An 18,854-nucleotide genomic window follows, 5' to 3' on the forward strand; every position below is an offset into this window, starting at 1 on the left:
AGTACATCAATGTGCTGGAGCAGCATTTGCTACCGTTCATGGAAGAGAACAATGACGTTCAATTGTATTTACTTAGTTTAATTTTAATTAGTACTCAATTCCAGAAAAGCGACAAATCACACTGGTTCTATAATTATGGAACGCACTGCATTGTACATTTCTTATCAATAGAATAACATAAAACCGAAAAATTCTATGAAAAATAGTTGAACGTAAAATATGATACGTGCTAAAAGTATCATATTTTACGTCACCTCAGTAGGCAATAAATTGTTTCTCTCTCTTTAATAGTTTTTAATATCAGATTCGGTTCTAAAATTTTTCTAAAACTATTCTAAAATTTAAAAATTATATATTCTATAATTTTATTAACTATAAATTTTAGAACTTATTAACTAAAATTTTAAAAAACAATTCATACTTCATAGGTGATAGCAGCTGGAAAGCCGTTTCAATCTACAGCTCAACTAACTCCTCACATGTTGGCCACGACATCTTCACCTGGACAAGGAGGTGGTCATCCAGGCGCGGCTGGCACCAAAGTCCCGGGATTTCCCACCGGCTATTTACCAGTACCCACGTCCGCTAATCCCGGTGCTGGGCAGACGCTAGTGTTCGGTCAACTCGGTGTATTAGGCTCCCCGCAGCCACCGCCTTCGCTGCAGCAGCAGCAACAGCAGCAATCCACGAATAAACAAGATCAAGTACAAAAGGTGAATGCTGCATCTTTTATCCGACGATATTGAAGCTTCGTATCTTGCGTTTGTTTATCGCTTTTCAAACATTGTCATCCGCATTTTTGTACAAGATCTATTTCAAACAGTATACAGCATGCACCACTGGGACACCTTCGGGTGGAAGAACTGGTATGCAGTTTGCACCTTGGCAATTCGCCCCTCAAGTGTGGACCACTGGATTGCAACCGACTGGACCGACGCTCCTCACTGCCGCGCCTAATCAGATATTCATTCGCGGTCCTACGCAAACTGATATGTTTATACAAAGTCCACAGCCGATACAGGCGCACAATGGTCAGTAACTCATTCATTCGTTAATACATCATCATCAGTTCCTTTTACTCCTCACGGGAGCATAGGGCATCAACAAATCCTCTCCATCTGATTCGGTTTCCGGCGAACGCCTTCACCTATCTTCAGGTTTTTTCCATGGTTTTTGCCTCTGCCTCAACGGTTCGCCGCCAGGTCATCCTTGGTCTACCCCTCCTGCTCCTTCCTTGCGGGTTTCAATCCAGGGCCTCCCGCGCAACGTCGCCCTCTGGTTTCCTCAGCGTATGGCCTATCCACTTCCCATTTGTTAATACACTCAAACATAAAATAAGAATTTAGTTTTTGTTATTTCTAATTTTTTTTATATTTCTCTGCGACACGTGAACGAAAAGTTCACACAGAGAATAATGAGTTCAAAATGTCTTATTTTGTCGGATTAGCTCTCGCGGCGCAACAACAGATACAAGGTGTGCAACAGATTGCAACGGCGACCGGTGGAAAACCCGCTAAAGTGATGGATATCCAGCAGCAACAGCCCCAACAGGGTAAACAGAACACGGCCATACAGAGGCCGTTGAACATCCTACCGTCATCCTTGGCGGTACAGGCTGCCAATGTGCGAGCTGCTGCTAGTTCTGTCTCTACGCAGACAGTTTACGGAGTACAAGCTACAGTACAAACACAGGTTGCTATATTAACATTAGCGTGATATTTCATTTTTATCTCGAGAGTCCATTACACATAAAATGTATTATTCTATATTTAAAAAAAATAACGTAAAAACTAACTGAAAATTAATTCAAGTCCTACGATAGACTCTTAACTTTGTAACTCGTGCATAACGACTTGCATGACAATAATCTATACATAATCTATACTTATATTTATTAGCACAATAGAAGCAGTAAGAAAATAGTGGACAATTATCTAATCAACCATTTGTTAAATATTTAGGGTAAGAGTGGCGGTGGTGGCGGGAAAGGCCGTGGCAAGCCGGTACAATCTCCGCAACAGCAGCAACAGCAACAGCCACAACAGCAGCAGCAGCAAGCCCAACCAACGATACAGCATCAGCAAGTCTTCATACAACAGAAGCAGCACACGCAGCAGCAACAACAGCAGCTGCAACAACAATACCAACAAGTGCAATCGTCCCCAATACAAGCTAAACCTATCATGAGTAAGAGCGCTTATTAAAGTTGATATTAATACGATATTTATCAAAATGTCAAGATAAAGAGCTGTTGGTATGAAATATAGAAACTACATCTGACAGTATTAAAATTACTACAAAAATGTTTTGTTACGTAGCGAATATGACGTTGCAACAACCACCACCTGGCGTTGTCCTGGGAGCGGATCGTTCCATTATGCCGGTAGTCTCGGTGGGCGGAGTTGGAGTCGGGATCGCTGCCACGTCGCAGATGAATCCAATGTCGCAACCTCAGATGTCGACTATGCAGCAGCTACCTTTACCGGTACTGATTAAGTTGCTACGCTGCTTCGGAAGTTATTGGCTTTGTGGAGCTATGCACAATTACAAAACGATAAAACTGTTCTTTTCTTTCCCTCGGCAGCATAAAGAATGCGAAATCAAGAATGATAATATACTGTTTTTTTTCCCTAGGCAATCAATCCGACGATTATTGGTAATCAAATAATGAGCGGTGCATCGCAAGTTCAGGCGATGCCGATCGTGCATGCGACGCAGGATCAGTCGACACACGACAACACCAACTCGACGATAATGATTACGTCGCCGGATCGTAATCCGCAGGCAGAGTGTTCTTTGATATTGCCATCTACCACAAATCCCCCGTTAATGACCGACGATAGCGTGAAGATAGTTGCGAAGAAGGAAGACATACCTGTCACTACAGAAGATGTCGCGGCGGCACCTCAGTCGGAGATAACTGGTATTAACCTTGTTTTATTATAGATAGGAAATTTATTAGACGCAATTCAAATGAATATTTAAATCAATGATAGGTATTTTTCAAAAAACGACCTACACTGGCCAATGCCTTCATTGAACATAAAAACTAGTTTTTGTAGGTCGTTTTGTGAAAGATACTTATCATTGTTTTGAATTGCTGGCGATATCACATATCTACCTCAGAATATTTAAATGATTTCGTGATTGATTGTACGTAGATGGAGATCAAAGTAAGATAATAAAAGAAGAGGAAGCGACTGCTCCAAAAGTGGACGAGAAACAGTGCAATAACCCGTTAACAGGGCTTGCCAATGCAGTGAACGCGATTACGAACGGCGTGGTTGGCGATGAGTCACAGACCATACCGATCTCCGCGACAGTCATAGTGAATAGTAAACAAGCACCGCCTAAAGCCATGGTTAAGCCTCAGGTCCTTACGCACGTGATAGAAGGATTTGTGATACAGGAAGGTACATATTATATAGTCGTATCTTTATCAATTATGTTGTATTAAATGTTACCGCGTTACAAATATGATTGTTTTTTTTCTATCTACGCTGCAGCGTCTGAACCGTTTGCAGTGAGTCAGGATATTACCAATATTCTTAATCGAAGTAACACAGTCGTGGAAAAGGAGGCACACGAAGAGCCGCCAAGTAAGTAAATTATGAGTGATTAATGTTGCGCTCATAGTTGAAGCTAATAATCAAAATTTGCGTTACAGAGAAGAAACTTTGTACTAGTTATTTGAACGAAGAGGACGGCATCAGCGGCCAAATCAGTAAGTGCGAAAGCTGCGGTAATATGATCGACGAACAAAACGTCAAGTTGAAAAAGGAAAAACGATTCTGCTCGTCGATGTGCGCAAAGAGGTGAGCACTTTATATAACATACATCGAGTGTTGCTTGTCGAATTTTTTATTCTTAACCTTCTTTCTCGCAAATGTCTTTTTTAACTGACAACTTAATATAATAGGATAACTGCTAGAATGCATATCTTGGGCCCAGTTTTACCAACGTCGCTTAACTTTAAGCTTAACTTAATTCACGTTTGTCTGTTTCTAAAGTAACAGTTGGAAAGAGACAAAGAACGAATTAAACTAAGCTTAATGTTAAGCGACGTTTGGCGAAACCGGTACTTAATATTATTATAAACAAATTTTAATCATAAAAGGCGAACGTTTCGACATACATTGTCTTCTACTTCAAACGTTCAACATTAACATAAAATGTTACTTTTATTTTTAATTTTTAATCTATTCACTTCGATATATATATATTTAATGTTTAATTTATTTTATATTATGCGCTGAGAAAGATAATGCATAACAAAACATTTACCTTTTATGATTAAAATTTGTTTATAATTATATTGAGATAAGTATTCTAACCGTTACTCTTTGCTTGTTGATATTATTTACCTTTCCTCTGCTTATTTGTTCATACAACGAGTATATTTACCAATTATTTTCCATTCTTATCTTAATTACAGTAAAAAACGTGAAACGCGAGAACGCGATGCTCCGGAGAAACAATGGACTGAAATAGAGACTGAAATGAAAACCGTTGATAACGACATGACGAAGAAGAACGGCGAGGAGAAACCATTGTCTACGACTACCACATCCTCCGCCGACGAATCACTGCCGAAAGTGAATCCGGTTAAATGGACGGTAATGATATGTTTTTATGAGATTTTTCATTAAAATATATGCGAGTGTCTTCGCGAACGAAATTGTGACAAATTATGTGTATTTCGCGCAGGTGGGTGAGGTCTGCGAGTTCATACGCGGCCTACCAGGATGCGCCGATTACGCGGAGGACTTTGCTATACAGGAGATCGACGGCCAGGCTCTTATGCTGTTGAAAGAAGACCATCTGATGTCGGCAATGAGCATCAAATTAGGTCCGGCATTAAAGATCGTCGCCAGGATCGATTCGATGCGCGTAGAGTCGAACTCGAATCCTTCCTCGAATAATTCATAACCGTCTGTTTATTAATAGCGGATTTCCAAAAAAAGTGTTTCCAGAACGTTTCTAGCCTGTGGGCTACAGGGTTTGTGCAAGTATTTGATTGATTGTAAGTGTATAGGATTAAATATGTTTTAATTGCGCAACATCTAAGAGTATGGACACGGACGATTCTCATATCGATATGTTTTACCAAACGCTACTTTGTACATTGCGACTTCTTTGATTTATCTCTGGAACAAATTATATTATGTACTTTAGTTTGCACAATTAATTTCAAAAGAGAGGTAGCAATCCATTAAAGCTGTCCATTTTTTAATTTAAATGTATGGATCAAAGTAAAAAAAACAGTTCACTTATTGGTATTTTACTTTATGGCGAAAAATGAGGATACTTGTATACTATGCGTATGACGGATACTCGTGAATATAATAGATTCTATAAGATACCTCGTTTAACAAATTGTTCTTTAGAATTTCTTTTAAAAAAACTTTATTTAAGAGTATCATTCATACGTTATTTATAATTTGATTTTTAATGTATTTATTCAATCTGATAGCGATTTAAACGAATTTAAGGATTGTCATATCCTTTTTTTTTTTAGAAACTACATTATCGAGTACACGTTTATTTTACGCACAAAAAATTGGATTTGGGTGGAAATTGTACTCTGGAGATACTAAACATTAAACAATACGTTTGAATTTGTTTAGTTGTAGTGGGTGCGACATCGATGTTTAAAGATGTGTGCATTTATAACATCGCGCAGTGATCATATGGTTAGATGATCTCAATGATTTTACTGATTCTGATGAATAGAACGTGTGTGAAAAGATTTCATTTGACATGTACTACGAGGATTTTCTCAAAGCGTACTATTTTGTGAAACTGAGACTGTCAAAGACTAGAGTACAAATTGTGTCCATTATGCAAAAGCATATATTGTACATATGAAAAGGAGGATACAATACAGCACGCTGTATTTTGTACTCAAAGAGTAAATACCACCGGTTGACGTACAAAATGCATTGCCTTCGATACAACTTACAGATAATAGTCGCAGTTACTGTCGCGTTAAGAATGTCGATATTTTTCTTCTCACCGGAACGATTTGACTAACTCGTTCTTACGCGCTGGTATTGGAGGAAGAAAAAACGAAACTGCCTGCTTGTGTCATTCGTATTTTCATACATATACCTACGTGTTTTTGTAAGACGTAAAACTTGACCGATACAGATGTAAATAGTAGATCTAGAACGAATTATTTATTGTATAAAATTTTATGACATAAGATTTTAGTTTCCAAGAGTTGCGCTCCAATTGTCATGGTTCTTGGTCTAATAGAAGAGAAGTAATTATCTTATTCTATAAGAGAAATTATAAATCTCTGTCATTAAGGATATAACATTATGACGAAGTGATAAGTCGGGGAAAGAATTGTCACTATTTTTAGTGTTGAACAACGTCTTTTCAACAAAATAAAATTTGATATATTAATTTTTAGTACGTCGATACATTGGCATGTTTTTAAAACTCGCTGTAAATATATATTCATTATATAAATTCACACGCATAACCGTCAATTCTGGAGCTAACCGAGGCGAAGGTTGCTGCTTTTATATATTTCGTACTGTAAGAGTATTAAAATTAATTTTGTACGTATTGCGAAAAGCAACTACGAGATGAGATTCCAAATTCTACAGGATCCGTCGAGTTTTGGATTGCACAATTGATTTGCGATGCGTTTTACGCGAATGTTAAATGTAGTAATAAATGTCTTTTTGTACGTTGTAAAAGAGAATCTTAGCGGAGGAAGCAATATAGCTCGTAAACAAACCGTATAACATTACTAAATTTATCTCACGATCTTATTCATGCCTATTGATAGAAAGTAGAGTCTCTGCATAACGCAACTTGAATATTCTGTGCACATGCAAATTTTTTTACTCAGATTCGGTTGCACCAACACACAATGCGAGCTTGTTAACTCTGCCTCCGAGAAAATCGTTATCTTCCATATTGTATACATTAATTAAAAAATTATATTTCCTTCCTATGTTTTTCTATAAGGCTCCTGTACCAAGAAAAAAAACATAGGCACGTGAAAGGCATTCGATTTGTTTAACGCTAATTGAGATTGGTGCAACTGTGGCTGACTCATAGTTTTCGCGAATGCTGAAATTCCAGGTTCAAAATTTAGCCTCGTTTTCGGTGAAGTTTTGAGACAACTCAGGGCCAAATGTTTCACAATATACTTTTTTATAATGGAGAGATACGCTCTGCAATTGCATAAAACTGAAATATTATTATACTATTGGGAAAGCAGGGGTTGAATAACTGCAATTAAAACTTCTCGAATAAAGAAAGTGTAATGAATTTACGAGTCGATTAATTCCAGGAGGATCCTTGTTTAATTCAAACTTTCCTTCAAAGTATGCTTTCTTGCAAATGACATTCGTATTTTCTACAATTCGTAATTTCTTGTAATCTAATACGTCGTCCAATTAAATTTTCTTCTTAAATATACAATGAAGACTTGCAACTCGAAATTTGTGATAATCGAGATACAAAAGTTAGTAGCGAACAAAATACATTTAACGTTACATCACACAAAATATATATATAATAAATCTATAAAGTTTATTTACAAACAATAAGCATAATTTTAATTATTATGCTGCTTACATATGTACACAGGTTCGTTTACAGGTGTCACTCGTTACGTGTGTCACTCGACGTTTCCATCTCCCTAGTCCGTGCGTTAAAAGAATCGCCGTCTCGACCGTGTGGTGTTCTACGTCGACAATTCAACGCTCGGAGCAGAATCTTCTATGTTCCTACCCTCGAGCAGCAGGTCGTCCTGGAGCAGTTTACCCTGCGCCTGCTGCAGGGGCCGAACGTATCTAAAGAACTCGTACGTTTTATAGCCGAGACCGAGGCAGGCCAGCACCGTGACGCCCATGCAGACCTTCACGACGCCCCTGTGCATCTTGTCGAACAGCCTCTCCCTCCTTCTTTTCTTTTGAAAGTCCCGATCCATCGCCGGCAAATACCGCTCGCTCGTTCACTCGCTGAAAACAACATTACGTAAACACCAGGACGTCTCGGAGCGCGGATAACCTCGAAACTTCGGCACGACAACGTCGCGGGCGGTTAAACTTTACCGTGCCTGCGGTAAGGCGGCTCACCTGAAAAGCGTCGACCACTCGAGCTCGTTGACTCTTCAGTCAACAGCAGACCACGGCAGACTGAATTTTCCTCTCAACCGGCTTCCCCAAACGTTCGGTGAATCCAACGAATCGAAACTTTCGGAGACGCGAGGGACGCAAGTGTCGCGCCGCCGCGTATCGATACCACGTGGGATCGAGTACCGCGATCCTCCACTACGCGGCGCTACGATTCGCGAAGATAATTTCAAAACCTGCGCACAAAAGAGGAGATATTAGGAGAGAAAAGAAATATAGGTAAATATTAAATCTACATATTGTTTAAATTCATAAGCTAAAACATATTTTGGATTTAAGGCTGTATGGCACAATTTTACATTTATATCTTGTATTTTATTCTATTTTATTAAGTTATATCCTATTTCAAAACGTTATATTTTATTACATTACGTTATATTCTATTTTATTACGTTTAATTTATGTTATAGTCTCCTTTCTTTTTTTCCCCTCTTCTAATATTTAATATTTCTCATCTACTTATTAGGTGCTTTTATGCCAACATTTGAGCACAGTCGACAATATGCGGCTCAGTCTCCATCGTAACAGTTTGTTCCAGTCAGATGCTGCTACAGATTGTGGATCGCAGTGTCAAAAACAATGAAACCTGTTGGTGAGTTGTATAAATTTTATTGAACACATTTTGTTATAAATATGTTACAAAGAAATTTCTGAAATAGTTTGTAATACGTGTCAATTTATTATCCTTTTAATTGTAATACAAGGAAAAATTTAACAAAATAACATTTTCTTCCCTTACATCTACTATGTATGTACATACGAGAGAATTATTGCGGGGATAAAACTCGAGTTCCCTTCAATTCAAGAGTGACAAGTGATACATAATACAATTCACAAAATACACTCACATCTGGAGGACTGTACAAAGTTTTATGAAATTTAAAAGTCAGTTTAGGCATTTGATGGACAAATTGGAAGCATTCGTACAAGAAACTCTTTATATGGAAAACTATTTTTTGCTCTTTTTATATTAAGCTTAAATTGTCGGAATCACAGCCCTATTATCTAATTGTAAGAAATGCGATTAAAAATCAAGTTCCGTTGCATGAACCACCGTCAAATAAAGGAAGTTTAGCGACGAGACTTACAAATACAATCCCGAATCCTCTGCCTTCTAATTCTTTAAAAACTCATCAAATATCTTTGAATCGATGTCCAACACTATCTCGTCCAGAGACGGGCCTTCTGCAGAGACTGGTAACTCTAAATATAAAACAGACAAATTAATCATATCAAGACCACAAAATGATGATTGCGTAGTTGCTGAAATTTAACGACTGTCATCTTGTAACGAATAAACCAAAGAAAGTAAAAGAAGCATTGCTTGCTGCGGAAGAAACCTGTCATTTTTAAGGAATGTACATGTATTAACTTGTAAATTATAAGAATGAATTCAGCTGATTGCATGGACCAAGCTTGCAAAATAATTGATCTTAAGTCGCACAATAATCGCGATGCTGTTTTGATATCCATTAAACACACCTTCGCACTTTTCATTTCATTCACTTTAATGCACGCATGTTCTTTTTCTTTCTTTTTCTCTTTCAATTTCTTTTGCTGGTTTAATTCGTATTGCGAAAGTCTCTCCGTGTGCTCGTGAGAGCATACAGAAATAAAAGACATACTTGGTATAGATCCAGTTGCCTTGTACTCCTCAATATCCTCTTTAAAAGCTTCCTCAAAGGTCTCCCGCCGCTCTTTCAATTTCTTTTGCTGGTTTAATTCGTGTTGCGAAAGTCTCTCCGTGTGCTCGTTAGCTAGCTGCGCTAAAAAATGAATTTGAAATAAATCACACGAAGATCTCGATTGGAGTTGCTTCCTTTCGTCGGGCGACATACCTTTGAAACTATTCAATTCTATCAGTTTCTTCTCTTTATACAACGCCAGTTGGAACCTGTGATCCAACTGCCGACTCTGTAAATCTAACATTTCATTTAGGTCTTCCAGTCGGTACAAGGCTCCTTCAACTTCCTCGAACATTTCTTGTAAATTTCCTTAGACATAAATAAACAATAATTCTAGAGATTCGGTCTCCATTCGCGTCTTAACTCATCGTGTCTCTGCAAAAGAAAACTACCTATTTGGTCCATGAGATCTTGAATCGAATTATTAATCTTTGGAATATAAGCCAAGGTGCTATTTAAACACGTAACGTTGCTCCACTCGCGTTGAAGCTTCTCGTAAATAGAGGATATCAGCGCATCCGCTTCCTGAGCCTTCCCCGCATTTTCCTCCACGAGCTCGTGAAGCTCGTTCCACTGCAGTTGAAAGTGATGCAAAACGTCCGCCCCAGCGTCATAATTTACATTCTTCACATTGGCTGGCTTCTTGCTCTTTGGTTGCTCGGTGGTGGACAATCCGCGTATACTAAAATCATTGATTGTATTCTGGAGTCTTAGAGCCTGAGCAGAATCGCTGTCCTGTACTTTATTATCCACAGTCTCTACTCAGTCGCGATAAGAGACAGTAGACACAGAAAATGTCTCACCTGGCAGATATACCTTCCTGCACCGTCTGAAACTTGCTACGTAGTGAACCAAACATGCTTTATTGTCTCAGTGGTGAACATTCACTGTCGATGGACCTTCAATGCGCCTCTAGATTCAGGCTGCCTGCACTGAATGACAAAGTTATTTCAATTTTATGACACAGATGTTGCAGCGAACGAAACGAATATATTTAATACCAATTTCAGGAAAGTGCTCTCAACCTCGCCGTATCATGTTACGGTTACATTTGCGCGGCAAATTGTGATAATTTATAAAAATCGTGATTTTCTACGTACATGTCTATTCACATAAAATTCAGCTGTAAATATCTTTGCCTACTCACAGGCACGTTCAACAAATCCTGTCAATTATATTCAATTAATCGCGTGTTTACCGCCAGACCAATTAATTTTACTTGTTCGACAACATAAATACGCCATTCTCGTCAACAAACGAGATTTTCGTACGTCCGTCATCACACGCTTTGAAACTATAATACAATATCGCAATTAGTTATTAGCAGTCAGCCGGGAAACAAAAGACGACGGAAACTTTGTTTACACCGTCAGATACCGCGTGAAAAGGTTTCTGTTTGCGCTTGATCGAAACTACAGCTCATCAGCCGTCAACTAATTGACGGTCGACGTGTCATTGTCAATTCGGACCTCGGCGTCCTCAGCTCAGTTGTTTACAAAACATCGCACTCCTGTTAGCTGATAAACGTTAAATCTCCTTCCGCGTATCAAGCGGTACGACAGAAAACCGACAGATCTGGAACTTAACAGAAAAGTCTTCTCTCTCTTCGAGAAAATAAAATTACATCGAAATCCAAAGTGCGAGAACTTGGCTCGATAATTTGTCTCGAATTGTCGCGGAGATGAGACGACAAGCAAGATTCCCTCACCTGCACTCTCTGGCACTTTATGTACTCGGAAACTATATTGCGGTACAGCTGGGACCACTGAGTATATACAGAGAGAAACCTGAGTATCCAGTATCCCCCTCGGGCGACGCCAGCGCCGAAAGTGATAAAATTTTGATTGACGATTTTGCGATAATGTCGGCCCACGTTCGGTGACGTAATCAAGCCTAGTTCGGACTGCTAATAACTAATTCCTTATCATAGAACTTATAGCAAGGAAGGGGAATAGCATATATGTACTTTCCGTGAGCCGAAACTGTGTCCAACATCTTCGCGACAAAGATAGATAGAAGACGACTTTGGTCCGTTATGCGCATGCGTTAAATCGTACACACACGAAAATGCACAATATACGTATGTACACAATCTACAAATCAATCTCGCTTTCGCTACTCATGCGCAGTTCGAGTAAAAGTCATAGAACGAGACAGAATGATAGAAAGACAGATAGATAATAGCCGCGTTCAGCAGACACAACTGTTGAGTGAGCGCTCAATGATTTCTTAACATGATTGGCTGGAACTAAAGGTATTAGCCAATCATACTGAGCGCTCACTCAACAGTTGTGTCTGCTGAACGCGGCCAATAATTATTATTCTGTTAAGAGGATGCTAAAGTCGTCTGTTTTACCGACACATTTGAATATAGTTTTTGCGCTGCTGAATCTTTTTATTAGTTTTTACGCCTAAAATAATATCAGGATAAGTTGCGGACCGCATAGCAGAACGTTTTTATACTTGAAACACTCGGGTAAGAAGTCTAAGTCCCAGTCTACAATAGAGATTTAAGCCCTAAGTCCCAGTCTACAATAGATGATTTAAGCCCTAAGCTTTAAGAAATTGGCCAATCACGGTCAAATACGAGTAGAATGCGCGACTGTGATTAGTCAATTTCTTAAGGCTTAGGGCTTAAATCTCTATTGTAGACTGGGACTAAGCCTTAAGTCCCAGTCTACAATAGATGATTTAAGGCTTAAATCATCTATTGTAGACTGGGACTAATGAGAAAGATATTGATATTTGAAATTTTCGATTTTTTAATCGTGAGCAATTTGAATTTGGCTTTATAAAATTACAAAATTCTTCCACGCGATTACAGTTCGCGTAAAAACAAAGCGGGGGGTTCACGACTTTATATAAAAAACGAAGAGAAATTAAAAATATCAGCATGTGAAGCCTAACCACAATTATTTATAAAGCGATATTTTTAATTTCTCTACGTTTTTTATATAAAGTCATGAATCCCCCGCTTTGTCTTTACGCGTACTGTAATCGCGTGGAAGAATTTTGTAATTTTATAAAGCCAAATTCAAATTGCTCACGATTAAAAAATTGAAAATTTCAAATACCAATATCTTTCTCATTAGACTTCTGACCCGAGTGTTTCAAGTATAAAAACGTTCTGCTATGCGGTCCGCAACTTATCCTGGTATTATTTTAGGCGTAAAAAGTAATAAAAAGATTCAGCAGCGCAAAAACTATATTCGAATGTGTCGGAGGGAGCCAACACGGCCACGACAGATAGATAAACGAGATAGAAAATAGTTTCTGGGTGCGTTCTGTTAGGCATCGGATTTGGCAACCGCTGCACATCGGATCTGCCGGCTGCATAGCTGATTTGAGAGAACGGAGTTTTGCGCTCATATTCTCAAACGCGCGGTATTTGTATTGGAACGATACAGAGAAAACTTGTATACTTCTACAACGTCTATTGGTTCGTCGTGGCCGTGTTGGCTACCGTTTATTGGTTGCCGGGCGCCATAATTAGAAGAAGTGTCCACGTACTGCAAACTTGCGCAGTTCACAGATACAAACTTCCGCTGTGGTACCGATTGCGGCACGTGTTGCTGTAGAGACCCAGAGAGTAGTCCCAGACTTTACCTTGCTACTGATGGAGTAAGTATAGTTGCAGCATAGCTGCCTCGTTATCTTTCGGGTTTCGTATATTCATAGATATTTATAAAATTTCATTATCTTTATGCACAGAATTGATATAATTAAATTAAGAGCAAGTCGACGTCGAGCTAACGTCCAATTTTGCCTGGTTAATCGTATCTTTTTCAACTTGAAACAATCGAGAAATGGCCGGCGCGGAGTCTGTGGTGCAAAGATTTAAGTTGGATCCGGACTGCGAATTGAGGTTCGAGGTGAAGAGCAAAAATAAGGTTACATTGGAGGTAATGAGAAGCGATTCCTCTTTGACCTTACGAACTTACTTATTCTGTTATTAGATGGCAAAATTTTGTTATTGCAGTTAATAAGTGGTCTGGCGGAAGTTTTTGGTACGGAATTGGTACAGGGGAAAAAATATGAGTTTACCACTGAAGCAAATATCGCGGTTTACGCGCCTTGGCACGATTGTGTCGTTGAATTAGTTGGACTGCCAGGCTCCAGCTACATGGCGAAGAATACGCCTATGCGTATATACTTGAATTGCCACGAGGTGCTAGAGCGAATGAGACAGACTGCGGCGTATAAAGACACTGTAGGTCCAGTAACAATGGTTGTGGGTTCTCACAACGTCGGCAAGTCTACACTTTGTAAAATACTGCTGAACCATGCCGTTAGAAAGAACAGAAGGCCGATTTTCGTCGATCTAGACGTCAGTCAGGGACATATATCGGTTCCTGGCACTATAAGTGCTTTGTTGATGGAACATACGTCCGATGTAGTAAAGGGTTTCAGTCAAAAAGTTCCAGTGGTCTTCCACTTTGGACATAAAACGCCACACGCTAACGTAATGTTGTACAGATTACTTGTAATGCAGTTAGCGACGATTTGCAAAGCTAAGTTACAAGCCGACTACAAGAAGGCTAAAGTGTCTGGAATTGTCATTAATACGTTTGGTTGTATCAAGAAGGATGATTACTCTTTACTCGCGCATGCCGTGGAGGAGTTTAAAGTGGACACGATTCTCGTGTTGGATGAAGAGAGTCTCTACTATGAATTGGTGAAAGATCTGTCGGATTTGGTAAAGGTGATCATTCTGCCGATGAGCGACGGAGTCGTCGAGAGGAGTCAAGATCAAAGAACCGAAGCGAATAATCAGAGCATTAAGAAATTTTTCTATGGTTCTCAGATTCTGTTGTATTCACATAGCTTCGTGTTTAATTGGAGCGATATAAAATTATACAAGTATGGGGCACCCGTACCGACGTGTTGTGCGCCGTTAGACAAAGCGAGGGATAACCCCACGAAATTGGTACCTGTTGCGCTAGGACCCCATTTGTTGCATCGCTTGCTGTCCGTTTCCTTTACCGATAATCCTGAGACTGTCTTACGGACTACCATATCCGGATTCGTCTGTGTGTTAGTATATTCGACATTTCAATATTTGTAGTTAATAGTAGTAATTCTTTGCTTTCATGAAAATATCTTCTACATTTACAGGACTGATGTGAATGTCGAGAAGCAGACGCTTACACTACTTGCCTCGCAATCTACATCATTACTAAATAAAGCGCTAATATTGTCGGATATAGAATTTATAGCTAGCAATTATGAACCACATATAAAGTAAACATTTTTTATCAGAAACATTTTTTCTAATGAGATTATACATTTTTACCTGACGCTTATAAGTTACAAGTTTAAGACGCAAGTATAAAGCCAACGGCACACGGTATTATTTTTCCTACTGGATTGCTTACGAGAGCCAACCAGGATTTAGCTTCAAGTCACCTGATCTAAAACTCTGCATCCTGATTGGCTCTCGTAAGCAATCCAGTAGGAAAAATAGTACCGTGTGCCGTTGGCTTAAATCATGTAAACTTTTATAAAAAGGAGCATTTATTGAATACAAAACCAAAAACTTTCTAGTATCATTAAAGCCAACGGCACACGATACTATTTTTCCTACGGGATTGCTTACGAGAGCCAATCAGGACGCAGAGTTTTCGATCAGGTGACTCAAAGCTGAATCCTGGTTGGCTCTCGTAAGCAATCCAGTAGGAAAAATAGTATCGTGTGCCGTTGGCTTAATACTATTCCCTCTTGATTCCATAACGCAATAGCTGTATACGCATGGTATAAGGCCGTCTAGACTAAAGTCCCTGTAATAAGAGTTCTATTTCGACATAACATGGGGTTTGTTTTCTGTTCCTGCACTGGTGAACTAGTGCAGTAAGCTAGAATGAGAAAAAATATGCTTGTCTTACTCCAATTTATTGCACTAGTTCACTAGTGTAGGAACAGAAAACAAGCCTAATGTGTCATTATCGCTGTACTGTTTAACTAGGGCCAGTTAATTGCAGCAGTGCAGCGATAAAGCCTATCACACGATGCCAGGCAACAGGAACAGGGAATAGAATTTCTGACGCGTTGGATTGGTTGGAAGAAAATTTCCGACGAATCCAACGCGTCAAAAATTCTATTCTCTATTCCTATTGCCTGTTGCCTGGCATTGTGTGATAGGCTTAACTTCTGCTGGACACAGGCAATGAGCTGCGCTAAGTGTAGAAGCGTCGCACCTAAGTGCAAGCGGTGTAAGGAAAAAATCAGATGGCCGGCAATTTCGAAGCAGATGTAAACAAATTAAATATTTATAGGCATAAGAATAAATATAAGGTAGGAGCTTTTCTGTGAATCTAGAAAAGATTTTGCAGCATTTATATTTTAATGCCGTTGAAAAAGTAATAACAGTCAACTGTCAAATTTATAAGGTTAGAAAATCTTATGCTGTGATGTATAATAATTAATAATATATAATACTAACAGTTTTTAAATATTTTTTTGTCAACCAGCAATTGCGCATTCAGAAAGCGAGTGAGAAAAAGAAGTGCGAGAAGCGAACCGGCCTGTCAATTGGATATATCGAGTTGCGCCGGAGTCATTGATCAGCCGAAGCGTATTCAGGATGGAAATAACAGACGTCCGACGAGTCGCAGGATTTGGCAGACTTTCTTTCGGCCCTTCGAGACACACTGGCAGTTGCTTGGAATCAATCGAAATTTGCTGCTTGACATATTGGTCTAGCAGCCCTTTCATTAGGCGAACTAATTGGAACTAGGTAAGCGAGCTGATTGCAGTATGTTGGTAGATGAGCAATAAGTTGTATCATTAAACTGGAATGAGTTGCATCTGCATACACTTTTATCATATTGGCAAAGCCTACTAATGTTACTTGATGGCAAATTGTCAGCGGAATTCAAGATATCTGTTGAATGTGGATTTTGTTCTATTTCTGTTGCCGATCTATGTGGAATTGTACGGCAAATATGTCATTCGCTTGATTGCGGCCACCAATCAGTTATTACAGTTTGTTAACAAATTGTATTTCTGCCAGCATTCTGACTGCAGTGTATTGTGTACGCTAGATTCCGTATTGGTAGTTTATTTTTAACGGATTTGAAAATTTTCAATGTATGTATCTCAATGGGAGATTGCTAAGTGTAGAATTTAACTTCTGCATCTTAATTTCCCAAATTTTTATATGCTTAGATGATACATAAAAAAATTTATGAGCCTGAATGGTAAATCACTGTGTTTGTTACGTATTACGCACGGCATAACACAGCAAAAAAATTGCTCTTGATCACTTAGATTCCAGCAATATATCAAAGTTGGGTAAGTTGGTTCGTTATCTTTATTTGATATTTATTTTACTAGTGTAATGTAATTTAACAATAAGAAAATATATGAAAAAATTACGTTAAATATGTAATTTTATAATTTTTAAATTATATTAAACATAATTATATTATTAAATATATAAATATACAATGTTATTTGTAGATAGAAACTGGTAGATTCAAGAAATTTGTAAACAGAACAAAATGTGGAACTGAAGAAATTCAACAGTGGCTGAAGTGTGTCTAGTGAATTGAAAGAAGATCACAAGCAGGTACTAAAAATGACAAGAAAGGCTAAAACTCAGAATATGTGTATAAGAAAATAATCAATGATAAAGGAGTTAAAATATAAACAAGATCTTATCACTAAAGATTTTATATGGAAAAATATGAATGGTTTAGTGGATTTTAGTTTCCCTAATTGATGTATAAAACAATTTTTATTTTTGTAGACATATATGGACAACAATCATCATATGGTGCAACGATATCGATGAATTAACTCCAATAAGGGAATTATTGGATTCCTTCATCTGGAATTGTAAAACAAATTATACGAATACATTATTGATGCAACAGTTTATTCCATAGTCATTGTCAATCTCGTACTTATACACGCAATAACATTGATAACTATAATATAAAGATTCCGGTGATGAATAATGCGAAAACTTATTACATTATTGTCACAATAGAAATCGTGAATCATTCACAACACACACCAGCACATACGCGATAAAGAATACAAGTTAAATGAACTTCCTGTTTAAGAATACAATGGGAAAACAATTAAAGCTCTTGTCAATTATGAAGCGAATGCTGACGCATTTTCATAAAACGACGTCTCAAAATCAACTTTAAAGTTTGCTTTTTTAATTAAAATTTCCAAAAGCTTGTTTTCTAACTTTGAGTCATCATTGCTCTGTATTGATTTGACACAACGAAGTTTTAATATAACAACACGGACAAAATACGGAGACGTAATATAATTAATGAAATTTAGTACACAAGAAAATAGCCATTCAAATTCATTATATTATTCGCGTAAACTCTTGGCGACTATTTATAGAATAAATAGAATAATTATCTGTGATAGTATTTGTATTTTATCCATGTCACTTGAATAAAACAGGCTTTTGAACTCAATTGTCGTTGGTTCTATACGTAATAAAAAGAGAAGATAAAAATTGCGAGCAATGTGCAAATACTAATTTTTATAATTATGCTTATAGTAATGATGTAACATTACTTTTATTGTGAAATGAGATATTTAATACATTATTATGAAAAAAAAATTATTTTAATAATTTCGTTTCTTCACACAAATCTAGAAGATACAATTCAGTCAATAACAAATCTGAAATGATTACAATTTACAATTCTACCAAAATTGAAATGGATGCATTTAATTAATTACCACAAGTGCATTTAATCAATTGTCACAGAACAGCATGAATAACTCGTAGACGGCTATTGATATTATTTTTAACGATTTTATCTCAATCGGCAATGAACAATTTTGCTTCATACCCCATTTAAATATAGGGAAAAAATCCTACAGCAAAATAATATTTTAAGTCATTATGCAAAGTTCATATTACTCCATTTTTATGGAGAAGATTGCAAATAGATGTTCTAAATTAAAAATCTCATTCGACCCATTCTCGATTTAAACGGAATATTTCGAGAATAAAGTCACTACTTTGCTTACAAAC

At 37.8% G+C, this 18,854-nt stretch overlaps 3 protein-coding genes and 1 long non-coding RNA gene across 18 annotated transcripts in view; 3 read left to right on the forward strand and 1 right to left on the reverse strand.

Moving 5' to 3' along the window:
- LOC105560572 (polyhomeotic-proximal chromatin protein-like) overlaps positions 1-7,290 on the forward strand; it is a 14,583-nt gene extending 7,293 nt beyond the window's left edge. For 4 of the 5 annotated variants that reach the window (XM_012009790.1, XM_012009794.1, XM_012009791.1 and 1 more), the window contains exons 4-14: positions 429-713; positions 809-1,031; positions 1,448-1,692; positions 1,962-2,187; positions 2,319-2,485; positions 2,635-2,923; positions 3,162-3,413; positions 3,507-3,599; positions 3,668-3,815; positions 4,436-4,616; positions 4,708-7,290. In XM_012009790.1, the coding sequence (XP_011865180.1) occupies positions 429-713; positions 809-1,031; positions 1,448-1,692; positions 1,962-2,187; positions 2,319-2,485; positions 2,635-2,923; positions 3,162-3,413; positions 3,507-3,599; positions 3,668-3,815; positions 4,436-4,616; positions 4,708-4,929 (2,331 nt within the window). In that variant the 3' untranslated portion in view covers positions 4,930-7,290. The remainder of the gene's footprint in view (positions 1-428; positions 714-808; positions 1,032-1,447; positions 1,693-1,961; positions 2,188-2,318; positions 2,486-2,634; positions 2,924-3,161; positions 3,414-3,506; positions 3,600-3,667; positions 3,816-4,435; positions 4,617-4,707) is intronic. The other variant, XM_012009795.1, reaches the window with a different exon arrangement.
- Positions 7,291-8,815: 1,525 nt separating this feature from the next.
- On the reverse strand, positions 8,816-11,588 carry LOC105560574 (dysbindin protein homolog). Of its 5 annotated transcripts, none has more exons than XM_012009799.1 (6): positions 11,469-11,588; positions 10,648-10,776; positions 10,237-10,526; positions 9,998-10,153; positions 9,785-9,925; positions 8,816-9,362 (listed from the first exon to the last, which is right to left on the reverse strand). In XM_012009799.1, exons 2-6 carry the CDS (start codon positions 10,701-10,703, stop codon positions 9,274-9,276), a joined length of 732 nt encoding a protein of 243 aa, XP_011865189.1. In that variant the 5' UTR covers positions 10,704-10,776; positions 11,469-11,588; the 3' UTR covers positions 8,816-9,273. The 5 variants fall into 5 exon arrangements, with proteins under 5 accessions (XP_011865189.1, XP_011865192.1, XP_011865191.1 ...); XM_012009802.1 differs by lacking the exon at positions 11,469-11,588 and adding an exon at positions 10,992-11,304; XM_012009801.1 differs by lacking the exon at positions 11,469-11,588 and adding an exon at positions 10,945-11,304.
- Positions 11,589-13,340: 1,752 nt separating this feature from the next.
- On the forward strand, positions 13,341-15,106 carry LOC105560576 (protein CLP1 homolog). Of its 2 annotated transcripts, XM_012009804.1 has the most exons (5): positions 13,341-13,465; positions 13,556-13,746; positions 13,824-14,546; positions 14,649-14,878; positions 14,960-15,106. In XM_012009804.1, the coding sequence occupies exons 2-5, from the start codon at positions 13,651-13,653 to the stop codon at positions 15,087-15,089; spliced, it is 1,179 nt and encodes a 392-aa protein (XP_011865194.1). In that variant the 5' UTR covers positions 13,341-13,465; positions 13,556-13,650; the 3' UTR covers positions 15,090-15,106. The 2 variants fall into 2 exon arrangements, with proteins under 2 accessions (XP_011865194.1, XP_011865193.1); XM_012009803.1 differs by having other exon boundaries at positions 13,824-14,878.
- Positions 15,107-16,013: 907 nt separating this feature from the next.
- On the forward strand, positions 16,014-18,285 carry LOC105560577. 6 transcript variants are annotated; one of them, XR_001008838.1, is made up of 6 exons: positions 16,014-16,230; positions 16,312-16,577; positions 16,818-16,930; positions 17,009-17,134; positions 17,303-17,411; positions 17,592-18,285. It is a non-coding gene; the product is annotated as an uncharacterized LOC105560577 (long non-coding RNA). The 6 variants fall into 6 exon arrangements; XR_001008836.1 differs by lacking the exon at positions 16,818-16,930 and having other exon boundaries at positions 16,015-16,230; XR_001008837.1 differs by lacking the exon at positions 16,818-16,930 and having other exon boundaries at positions 16,015-16,230; positions 16,327-16,577.
- Positions 18,286-18,854: the final 569 nt, after the last annotated feature.

This window comes from Vollenhovia emeryi, unplaced genomic scaffold (genome assembly GCF_000949405.1).
Source record: "Vollenhovia emeryi isolate VEMERY1.0 unplaced genomic scaffold, V.emery_V1.0 DF939227.1, whole genome shotgun sequence".
Lineage (NCBI taxonomy): Eukaryota > Metazoa > Arthropoda > Insecta > Hymenoptera > Formicidae > Vollenhovia > Vollenhovia emeryi.

Coding starts and splice junctions, on each gene's coding strand:
- LOC105560574 (XM_012009799.1), bottom strand. CDS start 10,703: ATGTTTGGTTCACTACGTAGCAAGTTTCAGACGGTGCAGGAAGGTATA. Junction 10,154..10,236: donor AGATCTCATGGACCAAATAG/GTAGTTTTCTTT, acceptor TTTATGTCTAAG/GAAATTTACAAGAAATGTTC. Junction 9,363..9,784: donor GGCAACTGGATCTATACCAA/GTATGTCTTTTA, acceptor TTTTATATTTAG/AGTTACCAGTCTCTGCAGAA.
- LOC105560576 (XM_012009803.1), top strand. CDS start 13,651: ATGGCCGGCGCGGAGTCTGTGGTGCAAAGATTTAAGTTGGATCCGGAC. Junction 13,747..13,823: donor AAAATAAGGTTACATTGGAG/GTAATGAGAAGC, acceptor TTGTTATTGCAG/TTAATAAGTGGTCTGGCGGA. Junction 14,879..14,959: donor ATATCCGGATTCGTCTGTGT/GTTAGTATATTC, acceptor CTACATTTACAG/GACTGATGTGAATGTCGAGA.